General features: G+C 40.3%; 1 protein-coding gene across 9 annotated transcripts in view; it reads right to left on the bottom strand.

Annotated features, from left to right (window-relative positions):
- Nucleotides 1-11,739, bottom strand: part of GABRA4 (gamma-aminobutyric acid type A receptor alpha4 subunit) — a 72,852-nt gene extending 61,113 nt beyond the window's left edge. For 6 of the 9 annotated variants that reach the window (XR_001873055.1, XM_017804301.1, XM_017804311.1 and 3 more), the window contains exons 1-3: nt 11,567-11,739; nt 11,338-11,456; nt 2,165-2,232 (exon numbers count right to left, since the gene is read on the bottom strand). Coding sequence is in view for 8 of the 9 variants with exons in the window: in XM_017804301.1 (XP_017659790.1) it covers nt 2,165-2,232; nt 11,338-11,456; nt 11,567-11,649 (270 nt within the window). In the remaining variant the exon portion in view is untranslated. Of the gene's footprint in view, nt 1-2,164; nt 2,233-6,758; nt 6,860-11,337; nt 11,457-11,566 lie in introns of those variants that run through there. The other 3 variants (XM_017804336.1, XM_017804345.1, XM_017804356.1) reach the window with 3 other exon arrangements.
- Nucleotides 11,740-13,166: the final 1,427 nt, after the last annotated feature.

Genomic DNA, 13,166 nt, shown 5'->3' with positions numbered 1-13,166 from the left:
CAAAATGATCTCTGACAAGAAGTGTCAACAGATTTTTAAAGAAAATATATCCATCAATTTGCTGCTGCTGTCTAAATTAAAAATAGCAGGACAAACAATTACTTCCACTTTAAAGTTAGGAAAGAAAACTTAATTTCATCTAATGGAAAGTAAGCTTTCAGCTGAGGAAAGCTAAATAAGTTCTTTGCCATGCCCACAAAACATGGATAATAAATTATATGTAGACTTGCATACATACACATTTTTTTAAACTATGTAACTATCCCATTAACCCTCAGAAAAGCCATACAGATGCTCCAACAAAAACACGCAAACAACTGCAGAACAACACGGGCACATCATGAGAAATAATATGTGAATGAATGGATGAAGGAATGCATTTCTCATCTCAGGAAGCTAAAGCATTTCACACAAAAAAAACCATCATGTGGCATTGAAAAAGCTAACATGGAAAGCTTTGAGTCCTTTTTAACTCACAGTTGTGATTTTGTTAAGCAAACAGTGTTTTCCAACTTTGTTCCAAACTCTTCTGTATAATGTTACCATTGAAACTACTTGTCAGGCCATATCTCTTTGCATTCGCAATGAGGCACATATACTGGTGTAATGCATTTTAGGATTATATCTGTCTTCTTTTCCATGACTGTATCCTTCACTGTGATTTATAGTTAATCCATGAAAAGTGTCTTTTCTAGTGTCATGTCTTGCTGGTGACTTCATAGCTCACAAGTAGTAGTTTCTATTATTAGCTTCTACGTGACAGATTTTGTAATGTAAGATTTCAACTGCTTTCATTACACTGGGTACCAAAGCAACTAAAAAGACATTCTGATCATCCCCTGTACTGAGACCATATCACACCTCACCATTGCAGTGAATTTTCTGACTGCAGCCACATTACATTGGGTCACTTACGGATACATTAACTAAAAAGTATTCCAAAAACAACCCCTAGATCCTTCCTGACTAATATAGCCTCCTAACTGAATAGCCTCCTAACTGAATAGCCTCCTAACTAATCCCTAATGATGAAAAGGGAAATATCTGCTGTAAAGTCTCCTTTTGCAAGTTCCTTACCTACCTTCAGTCCATGTTATCACTTCTGTCTTCTCCAGTATAACTAGTAACTTCCCATATGCCACCATGTCAAATGCTTCAATGAAACCTGAGAGATGCCACGCAGCCCCCATTGTAGTTTTTAGGCACTTATTACTAGATTTCCTTAGTATTTCCAGATTCTTGTACCCCTTGTCACACTGATAAGCATCATACTGTACATGACAACCAATGAAGGGGTAAGATGCATTTCAACATCAGACTGCTGTCACAAATGTAGCCCTTGAAAAAATATTTTGCTATCGCATACCTTTCCACATGATAGAAGCAAATCAGGTACACCACAAAGTGAATGACAACACTATATGGGAAGAAAATTACTACCCTGAAACTACCTTTTCCATAAAGAAGTTCAGTTCAGCACACATATGGCTGTGTTACTTCCATAGGATTTCTTGAATAATTTATAAAAAGAGAAACTACTGTATGATTTAAGGGTATACTACTGTATTTTAGGAGTTGATGAGAGTTCTGCTGGATTTGACCTTGAAAGCAAAAGGCATTCAGGCCCAAATAACAGAACCTGTAAATGTAACATTTCTCCTCTCTTACTATTTCATGCATGTCACTTGGACGTTCAATTTCTGCAGATACCTATGAAAACTCTTATCAGTCAAACCTTTGCTGAAAGCGATGCAAAAAGGAGCATAAAGATCAGCAAAGGGTATTCGTCTGAAATGAAAATGTCAACAAGTATTTGTGATGTCATTATTATTCACCTCAGAATAACACAAGTTTCAGAAATGAAAAGCGATTTTCCCCACAAGTAGACTGACTTAGACACTCCCTGGAAGGCCTGATTCTGCCTCTACACCATGAAAATCTGTTTTAAATCCTATGAAGTGAATTTCTTAAGCCAGCCAAAACTCACTGAAAGTGTGACCAGAATCAGGCCTGATGGATCTAATTATAACTTGTAAATTAAGCTGTTACTAATCTTGCCTAATTTGCATGATTGACAGAACAGTACAGATGAAGCATCCACTCCTACTGCAGTTAATGGTTTCTCAGAGCCAGTAAATGGCATTTTAATCTCAGAAATACATACCATTTCTACATCAGAAACAGGTCCAAAACTGGTGACATATATATCTGTTTTGACTTCAGTAACAGGACCTAATGTATGAAAAGGAAGTGAGCAAGAAAATTTGAATTTTGCAGGTCAACAATTCCCATAAATGATCCTGGTGTGTGAACAGTTACCGCTTTCAGGGTTCTGTGGATGAGCAAGAGCAAAATGCAAACAAAGGTCAATTCAAGATAAGTCTAGAATAAGAAGCACTGCTCAATTACCTTTACCACATAAGTAAATCAAAAGCACCATTTCCATGCAAATCCCCATTCAGCAAACTAACTTTGACCCAGTGACTAAGAAAACTGATGCCAAAAAATTAAAAGGCTCACTGAAAACACCATGCTAATTAACAAAAAGCACTGCATTCAGGAAATCCACTTTCCTCATGGCATTTGGTCCTACTGGTAATAACTGGACTACAAACATTAGCATGCCATGCACTGGGCAATTTAGTATTGCAGGATCAAGAACTGCATCCATATCCCATGATGTATTTAAGTGCTTTAATACTAACATTCAAAAGAAAAGTTGGATGTCCAAGCATTTTTGAGAGTCTGAACCTATGTCCACATCCTGCTACAAAGCCCATCTTGAAAGAGCTAGAGTTATTTAGGACATTGTTAAAAAGAGGGCACTGAGTAGAAGTCTTGCACTCTCACAGCTGCATACGGCAAATCAACCAACACAGAAAGCAGTTTCACTTTAATTATCATTTCCTTTACTACCTTGAAATTTCAGAGGGGCATTCACTCTACAGTTCCCCTTAAACCAAAGAACACACACACTAATATCACTGGGATTTAGGTCTGTTCCCAATGTAAAAGGCTAGAAAGCTGCTAATCATTACCAGCTGCTAAGATGATTCTGTGATCAAAGCATTAGCTAACAGTTTAATTCAGGTAATTAACTCACAGCATAAATTAAAAAATTAAAAAAAAAAATCTACTGACGGTCTTACCAAACAGTATCTGAAAAAACAGATATGATCTACAAATTCACAACCAGTTTCTAAACCTCTACAACTCAAATTTCTAAAGAGGATAAGTGGCTCACGTCTGTTAATTCAGGCTTTAACATAGTATTTGCAATCTAAAAATGAAAGAAGGAAAGACTCAACAGGGTTAGCAGCAGAAGAATATGTCCCTCTTGAAAAGAAAAAAAAAGTCACTCTTTACAGATGTCACTTTAAATCAAAGGGTAGAAGGAAAAAAACAAATATGCAATGGGAAAACAGGGAAACTATACTTCTTGCACCTAGAATGAGTCCCAAGCTGTGAACAAAAAATAAAATAAAACCATGTAAAATAATTTTACTAAAGAATTTGCAAATTTTGTAGAGAAGAACAGCTAAGAATTTTTCAACTAAATGTCAAAAAAATGACTGCTGGAAGCTAAGTTTCACAGACATTTTTTCAAGACATAATTTAAGGAAAATTCACTGTACAAGAGTTGGTAGCTCAGTGGTCCTTGGAAAGTAGGATAGTTTGGCATGTCTGTCTCAAAGAGGTTTTAAGAAGCAACTCCCAGGTTCCAGATAACACACTTTCATACCACACCATTTGTTTTGCAGTGGGTTGCTCTCTGGACACGTCAAATGGAAGCTGCTCCCCTTTCTACAAATAAAAAAGTGTTTATTAGGTCAGGGAAATCCATGAGTGTTTGGATCATTCATTTTACTGACAACGCAGTCCAATGACACTTCCTGAATATAATTATTTCTGGAGAGCAGAAGAGCTCCAAGAGATTAGAAGTGAAGACATTCATCTACAGTGTTAGAAAATAGGAGAGAAAATAGAAGAGATTTAACTGCAACTGACCTCCCATAATCACACTACCACTGTAATTTATCTAGGATTGTTTTAAATATATAAATATTTATTTCACTTGAACTTGAAATATTTCTGAAATCAGTTCTATAGAAATGAAAAAAAAAGTCATTTTCTCACATAGCTTTAATAAGAAAATGCAGGAATTACTCTTTGTTGCTCAATAATAAGAGAATGATGAATACTGAGTGCAGTTCCTGCAAGAATCCCTTTCAGGAACTGAGTGCAATATTCAGTATTCTTTTATTATTGAGTAACAGAGACTAGTCCCTGAATTCCTTTCAGGAACTGCTTTACTTGTTAGTTCTAAGAAACTAAATAGGAATAGACCTGAAACAAACCCCAACCTTTAACTGCTTTTCTTCTGATGGTATATTCTTTTCTTTAGCTCATAGAACACTGTAATTTTCTAGCCATACCAACTTGAGCAAAGGGACAGATTTTTCCCAGAGGCACAAGCTGCTTCTCCTCAGACATTGATTTCTTCTGTTTCATTAAACGATTACAGCTTCTCAGGAATAAGTGTTTGGAGCCTTTTTGCAGATTTGTTTTTTGGAGTTTCTCAGAAAGAAGGGGAAAGTTAAGACCAAGAAGCTAACCTCCAAATCTTCAAGCCTATGACTTAAAGCTATTAGAAATACTATAGCAGCAGCACAGGACTAAAACTATGCTTGAGTTCACTCTTCAGTAACTGTTATTCTGTTCTCAAACATTTATTATTATGACCCATGAGAAAGAAGGAATCAGGAACTCTCAGACAATAACGAGGCCACAAAATAATGTTTACTTTTGGTTGTTTGCCCAGCATGATGGCAGAAGAGTGACAAAACAAATGTTAAAATCACATTATAGTCCACTAGAAAATGGCAGATGAATGAGTATCTAGAAATATTTTAGGCATCCTAACAGTTTTCCAGCTAGTACTAACATACAAATCCTTGCTTTGCAGCCAAAACCTTTGCCAAACATTTCAATGTCTGGTAGGAGCAAATACAGCAGCAAGAGACAGAGAAGCTGATTATCTCCCTAATGCTTTCTCTCCAATTGCAGCCGTTTCATGCTCCACATCTTCCACCTACATTGGCCTTAACAGTAATAAAATGACAAATCTTGGATTTTCTAGCATGTCCCAGTACGTAATGCCAAACCAGGAGTATCTATGGCGACACCAATAACTCTCTCTTATTCTTCTTGTTCTAGAAGAAAACGTAACTCCAGTTGGTAACAATAGTGGGGGTATAAATAGTGAGTCATGCTGCTGCTTCTTTTTTAAACTATTATTAATAGTGGGAATTCCTGTCAACGAGGAGGTGATCTGTAGTCACCTAACCTACTTTTACTGGTGATTTAAACAGTCCTCCAAAATAAATGTGTTGCACCACTAAATCAGCTCAGGTTCTGCAAGCAGAAGATCCTATCAGAATCCCTAACACCCTATTACTGGCAATAAAATGCAGTGAGTTGTAAGAAGGCCAATTAACTTTGAATGTGACCATTTGGGCTTATCCCTCAATGGATGTTAAGTATCTATCCACCATAAATCTTTAGGAATGCTGAAGAACTATTTATAACATACCGTTGTGTATTTTTATGTCAATGAAATAGGAGGAGAGTCCTACACACTGCAGTGGGAACAGTTAAGTCTGAATCACTGCTTGCAAGATAATACACTTTAAAGAAGCTCAAGCAGGATTAAAAGCAACCCCTGCAAAAAGCCAGAATAGTTCAGTGGTATAGATGTTACATGTGGGCTGAAGAAGCGATGCCGGGCCCTAGCCCTGTGAAGATGAACATAAGACAGCTCTCCCATGCATTTTATGTCAACATATGGGTTGAACTGCAGCACAGCTCCCAAGGAAAGACTTTGGGCTCCATTAGTGCCGCGTCTCCATAGGCAACTGTCACTGCAGAGATCTCCACTGTATGTAAACAGTCAAATCCTGCACAGGCTTTCTGTGTATTGCAAATTTTGCCATCAAAAATCACACAACTAAACGGGAACATTAACAAACAAGTCTGTACAAAGGTTTCAGCATGCAAAGTACAATTTAAATGCTAAGTGCAGTTATTGCTGCTATAATGAGATCAGTCCCAGGATACATAAACCACATAAAATTGTATTACATCAGTTCCTACAGCTACATTAAAAAAAAAGTAGTTGCTACAGATTTTTTTTTAAATATAACTACATGTGAAAGATTTGGTGCTTTCTCTTTCCAAATTCTTGCTTCCTGAATAGGGTTGACATTTTTTAAATGAAGTGGAAAAAAAAAAAAGAAAAGAAAAAGCCATCATATGAAGCATGTTCTCTTGTTTCATTTTATCAGAGAACAGCTGAGGACACCTCCTATAAGTAAGAATTCTATTCAGAAGCCAGAACAAGTAGGTAGGGCATTTTTAAAAAATTAAAGCAGAATTCAAAAACCTGGGCTACATTCTCTACCAAAAGACAACACAAAAAGCACAGGAGCACACAATAACCCTTGTTTCTATGTATGTTTATCCATCAGCACGTCTAAACCTGAAAAGGGGAAAAAATACCTCCAGAAATTAGGAGATTACTGATTTTTTGCCTGTTTATCAGCAGATCATCTCTGCTGAGACAGCCAATAAGCTTGATACTGGTGCCAGTTTTCATGATGTGTACACCTGTCTACTAAGAACTGGACTATGAATATCAGCTAATTTTATACAGATCACTGAACAACAGACAGATGGTAATGACTTCAAGGATTACTAACCTGGGCCAAATTCAAATCCATCACCTACAGGTATCTAACACCATATCCTGTTAAGCTTTGAGTCATCTACTCTCACCAGCTGAGGAAGACTGGACAACTGCCTGAAAAAAAAAAATTATCAGCTTCACTTTACAATGCTCACTTCAAGTCCATTTGCAATCTAAAAAATAAAAATAAATTACAATATCTATTATGCTGAGCAATGGAACCTTGAAGGAACACGTGAGTTCCTAGTAAGGGCAGATAATCATGTAGATATTTTTATTTTCTCTAAAACCAGAAAATTGTCTTTGCTCTTCAAGTGTATTCTGTGTTTATTTTCTGATTAAAGTCCTGCATTGACAGGAAATGAAACTCTTCAGAAATGCTGTTCATCAGCTGAACATCACACAGCCTAGACAGGGCTGAGAAGCCCTCTCCTACCCTTCCTATGGGAGACAATAGCCAATATATTTAATTCCACCAAGTACTCAGGTGCATTTTCACAGGTATGAGATCATGAGAAAGAATATGAAAAGAGAAAGAAAATAAAAAGGGAAACAAATGCACACAGTCCTGTTCCTTCTACTCATGAGTCAGTCTATGTGGCAGTTTTCAAAGAGAAAGCCACAGAGCTAACACCATTTCAGTAGCTGATAGTGAGACTCAAAGCTCATGCCAGACTCTACCTCACACAACCAAACAGAACTCAGGAAGGGAAAGGGCTTCAGCTTTCACTGACTGATGGGCAATCACACCACAATGAGCCAGTAACACACTGTGGGCAACACCAGCAGCTTGTGGTTAGCAGGTTTCACAGTCAATCTAAGACCTTTGGGCAGGAGGCAAGTCACACATCACCATCATTCTTTGGTCTGGCCACACACTTGGCCATTAAAGACAAGACACCAGAGATGAGATGTTCTCTAAAAGGCACAATTCATTAAAATAAGCAGATACATGGCAGCATGCAGTGATGCTGCCCTCATCAGCTTCAGTCTCTCTTTTCCTTCCTACTTCCCTAAATCCTGGCTTAAGTGTGATGAGATACTGTATCATGAAAGTTTCAAAGACACCATTACATTTTTTAAAGTTACAATCCAATACAGGTTTGAATGGGCTCTTGCAGGCTCTTGCTTATGTCAAGAGTTGCTCAAGTACAGTCTGAAACCAGGCATGAGTTTAAAATAGCAAATCAGACTCAGGCCTCTTACTTCAAGTGAATAACTCTCCTTTCAAAGACTTTGGAATTCTACTGTCACTTTGAAACTAATCACCAAAAAGGTAGCAAGGTGATTTTCAGAGCAAATCCAACTTTTTTAACTTTCTATAGTTTTCCTCCATGTCATACACAAAATTTTTAAAAGCAGATGAAAACTGGTGACAGGGTTTAACTGGAAATGCTTTTACTTCAAACTTTTACAGCTGAATCAAAATAGTACTGTGCTAGTACTCTTGAAGTTCTCCAGCAGATAATGCTTTTAATTGAGGACACCACAAGCAGCTTCTGTAAAATCCCTGTTTTTATAGAGTGGTTTTGACCAGGAGACCCACTTAGATTACAAATTGAACGCTGCAATTCCAGATAATGATATAACCAAGCATGCAGGTCAAGGAATGAACTGACTTCATTTCCATCACACTATTTTCAAACAGCCAACAGCATTACTTTATTCATTAGTCCCTAAATACCTTCCCTCTACTAAAATTCAAAACTCTTATGCATTTAAAGTCTTCCTGACAGCAGCTCTGAGTTTTTTTCTTTCCTACACAAAACTGCCTATTCTGCTTTGTTTCATTAAATTTCTAGATGACATTTCTTTGCTTCTGTCTTGCGTCTTTAGATTCCCTCCCTCCCCAGCTTAATGGGAACTTTCACTTAAATGATCTTTAATAAGTTTTCTCATAAACCCTTAGTGTCTATTACACTAAGCACTGTGAGGTTTGGTAGTAAGCGACAACAACTTTTTAGGTTTATGACATTCATAAAGTGAATTTTTAATGAAAGGTGTTAATTCAATGACATGGAGAACTTCATTCTTATATTAACCCTCAACATACGCCATGCTCCCATATAAGCACCACCAAGACAAGCTTCCATATACTCCACTGAGATTCCCCACTCTTCTGGGAGACAACTTCCACATTTGTAAGCATGCTCAAGAAATTTAACTTCTCCTCCATAACTACCACGGAGAATTTTGATCCAGTTTTTGGAAATCTCCAAAATCAAACATATTCTACTTCACTCTGCACGCGAAGAATCTTAATGCATTGTTATTTGTGATAACTCTGGAATATACCAGCAAAATTCAGAATATGGCTACTTCCCCAAGTGTGATTCTAAAGATAATTTGCACCAGAATTAGAAATATTTTCATTAATTTGAAATTTAAAATCAGCATCAGTCAGACCTCTGTGATGCCTTTTGTTCTTAAAATAAAACCTCCGTTTCATTTCAGGCCATGTGAAAACTAGACAGTAAATCAGCTTCAAGAAGAAAACAAAAGTAAGTATTCTACTATACTTTCCATCTCTAAATATTCCCATCCCCTATGACATTTTGTTTGCTACCTATGCTATAAACTAGCGAGTGACCCACTTTTAAGATATAAATCCCATTTGTCATAAAGATTTATCAGCATAAAACCCCCAAAATATAGGGAAAAGTTGATTTTGATATTCTATATTTCAATAACTAAGCCATAGTTATTACTCTGAGTAATGTCAAAAAATAGAATTTGATCAGTTGCAGAAATTTCTTTCTTTCCTTGGTTTTGTTGGGGGTTTTTTTCCAAAGTTGTTCCTCAAATCAGGTGAAGATAATTTTCACTGTAAGGAGCTAAGGAGGCAAGCATCATTTTCAAAAACAAAGTATTTTTCACCCATGTTTTACTTAAAAGTTCAAAACTCAAAGATGAGTTGTTTAAATCATACAAATGGTTATAAAGAAGGAAGAAGAAAGAAGCAGTACGATATCCATTTTCTGAAATATTCACCCAGAAGTGTTTTCCCCAAGCTGAAATCTGAGAGTTTTTTTCCTCCCTCTCTCATTTATTTTAATACTGCCAATATGAAAGCTCAAGAAGACACAATGAACTTTTTCTCCTTGATTGCATTTTGCTGAAAGTCTCCAACGCTTACAGGGGAAGAAGTTCTACTCTTGCAAAATATTCTGCAAAGGACAACTGTATTAAAATGAAAATCAACATATATTACATATTTAGTAGTTGTTTAATTTTGGAAATCTGATAATGCCCATAAAGCATCTTTGCTAGATGACTAATTAGTTGGCATTCAACCTAAAATGATGCCAAACATAGCACATCTCTTGTACACGTGCAGAAGTGTCTGTAACCTCTCCGCAAAGACTAAACTGCAAAAGGCTATCAGTTCCCAATGATTTCTCTGGGTGTTAACAAATTTATCTTCTTTCTCAATTAATGTGTAAGCTAACTTCAGAAGGCCTCGCTTATTCAATACACTCAAAATAATAAAAGAGTGATCAACGGTGCCAGGTGTTGTCCTTTAACAACCACGATCATGCACGTGAGCACTGTATGTGCCATGTGGGGAATGTGTTGGTATACATGTCAGTGTAGATGGATCACGTGTATGAAGAAGGTACTTTCAGAGGAGGAAGAAAGTATTTCGCAACATAAACCTACGCAAGGAACTCATTCAATCTTGCATAGGAAGCAGCCTTGTTATAGATTTGTGCATTATAAGAACGGCTGTAGCATTTCTTTATAAATCTTTTTTTTCCTACTTTTAAATTTACGTTTTTAATATCTTCCTTTCAGATTACAAAATATTTTTTTTATTTTCCCTGGATTTTAATGATTTTTGGTTCCAAGTCCCTACACAGAAACATTAAAATCAATAAAGAACAGCAAGTCTGGCTGCCTCTTCAGCATCACAAAACTGCATCTTAACAGCCTGGGGTATCAGAGGCCCCAAACCCCCACATGCAGAGCATAGGTGAAGGCAAATTTGAAACTCCTCCACATCTAATTCCTATACAGCAATTAAGTCTACCACTTCTAAACCAAAGCTGGAATTTCAGCAACTGTGGTAAAAAACTGGTGTGCTCAGGCATCTGAGCTCTGGTTTTCCCTAACTACTGGAACAGAACCCATCAAAGACCTAACCTCTTAAGCTGGTTAAAAGTACACTTGTTTCTATTAGGACCCGACCGCGGCATTTACAGGTCAAAAACTGTCAAGAAGAAGAAGAATCTGGATGTTAGACAGGACCCTCCATCCCCACGAAGCCAACGCACACTGCCTTCAGGGTTTATTTTTCCTCCAGCGCAGCAGCCCGAGCCCGGGATGTGGGCAGAGCAGCGAAGCGGGGGATGAGCCCGGGACCGCCCCAGCGGGGCCCCCACAGCCGGGACTGCGCAGCACCCCCGGCGCTTTCGGGGCCAGGAGCTGCCTCGCTGCCGGCCCTTCCCGGAGAGCTCAAACCCCGGGGCGGGGAGTGGGGACACACCCCCACGTTTTCGGTCAGTAACGGGTCGGACGAGCGGTGACCGCTGCGTCCCCCGCCCCTGCCCAGCGACCCCCTGCCCGCCGCCGTCACCGCGCCGCCACCGTACCCCCGAATCCCGGTCGCAGCCGGTTGTCATAGCCATCCAGGAGGCTGTTCAGGATACTGGTGAAATTCTCCGGCCACAATTTCTCCTCTTTTTTGCTCTGCCCGGGCGGCCCGGTGAGACTGCGAGGCAAAGAGGGAGCGGGTGAGCGGAGCCGCCGGGAGCCCGCGGGGGACAGCGGCACCGGGACCGGCCGCCCGGGGCCCCCCGGCGCCGCCGCCGGGGTACTCACCACGTCGCCAGGCACAGGCAGTGCAGGAGGGCGATGGAGAGACCCGAGGACATGGCGATGGCTGGCTCCTTGGCAGAAACCATCTTTGCATGCCATACTTCACGCCTGGGCACGTTAAGCGCCTCGTCCGGGGCGGGGAGGGGGGCGCGGGGCCCGGCGGGGGGGCGGCGGCCCCCGGCGGTCCCACATGCGCGGCGCCCCGGTTGCCAGGCGCCCGGCACGGGCGGAGGAGCGACTTTCCCCGCACCGTTAACTCTCTCGGGGCAACAGGCACCGCTCCCGCCGCGCCCACTCCCGCCCCGCCCGCGGCCCCGCGCTCCGCCCCGCGCTCCCCTCCCGGCCGGGGCCCGCAGCCCGCCCGCTGCCGTGCGGGGCGGAGGTGGGGGACGGGGCGGGGAGGGGAGGGTGGATGGGGGCGTCGCGGGGGTGATCGCGGAGGTGATCGCGGTGGCGAAGTCTTCGTTCGTCCCGATCGCCTCTGCTCCCGGAGGGGGGAACAAAACTGAGAGCGGGGGCGGGAGGGGGTGATTAATTCCCCGGCGAGGGGGATGTAGGAGCAGATGGGAGAGGAGCCGGGGAAGGAGAACAGGAGGGGAAAAGGAGCTCTGACTTCAAGGTTAAAACAGAGCACACCTTTGCAAACCAAATGGGAGCGAGTGGGTTATCCCAGGTTTCTAAAAGCAAAAAATGCCAGAATAAGTGAGTGTTTTTATATTATATCTGGGTTTTTTTCTTTTTTCTTTTCTTATCATTCCTATAATTAGGAAACAAGATTTGGTGACCCAAAAAATTTCCATTATGCAAGGTCTAAGGGATTCTGCAAGAATTACAGTAAAATCCACTCAGAAGTGTTGGTAGTCTGTCACAGGCTATTGAGATGGTTGGGTGGAGTGGGGAAGAAAGGGGGAAAGGAGGAAAATGGGGGATGTTCTCCACACAATAGGTATTGGCAATAAAAAACTTGTTTTTCTGATCAAGTGCGCTGCAGAGACAATTATTTAGGTTTGGAAATCAGTGTGCATGTCAATTTTAATGAAGATGATGAAGTTCATCGTGCAGGGGCATGTTAGGGCAGGTATTGTAATTGACTCAAAGACTACAGTACTGACATAAAAAGGTTTTATTCATTATTTGCTACAGTATCTTCCAGCACTGAAATGCCTGACTATCTTCAAAACTACTGTACACTTGAAATCTTCCTGATTGTACTTCAGAGCTTGTTCCAGCTAGGGTGCCCTTTGCTGATTTGTTTGAAAAAACAATTAAAGCTGTGCTTGAAATCCATTTAGCTTGCTGACGCTGTTTATCTTTCAAAAAACTCTGTCTAGGCAGTCAGTTCTGCTTCCAATTTTAAAAGCCCTATTTAGGCCTCTGCAGATTACTAGTCTGTTTCCTGAGATTCTGACAGTATCTTCATCTCCTCACTGCCTTACAGGATCCTGTTCTGACTGCCTTACTGGCATGACAAATGCTCTGCTAAAACCTCACAGAGTGGGGCAGCCTGGCTATGGACAACATGCACATTCTGTGCAGTATTTACAAGCCTGGACAATGCAGATGGTAGGATGTCACATCAAGGTCACTTCGGCTCCTGTAATGA

This window comes from Lepidothrix coronata, unplaced genomic scaffold (assembly GCF_001604755.1).
Source record: "Lepidothrix coronata isolate B3197 unplaced genomic scaffold, Lepidothrix_coronata-1.0 Scaffold0, whole genome shotgun sequence".
NCBI classification, from domain to species: Eukaryota; Metazoa; Chordata; class Aves; order Passeriformes; family Pipridae; genus Lepidothrix; species Lepidothrix coronata.
This window is presented reverse-complemented; position numbering and strand designations above follow the sequence as displayed.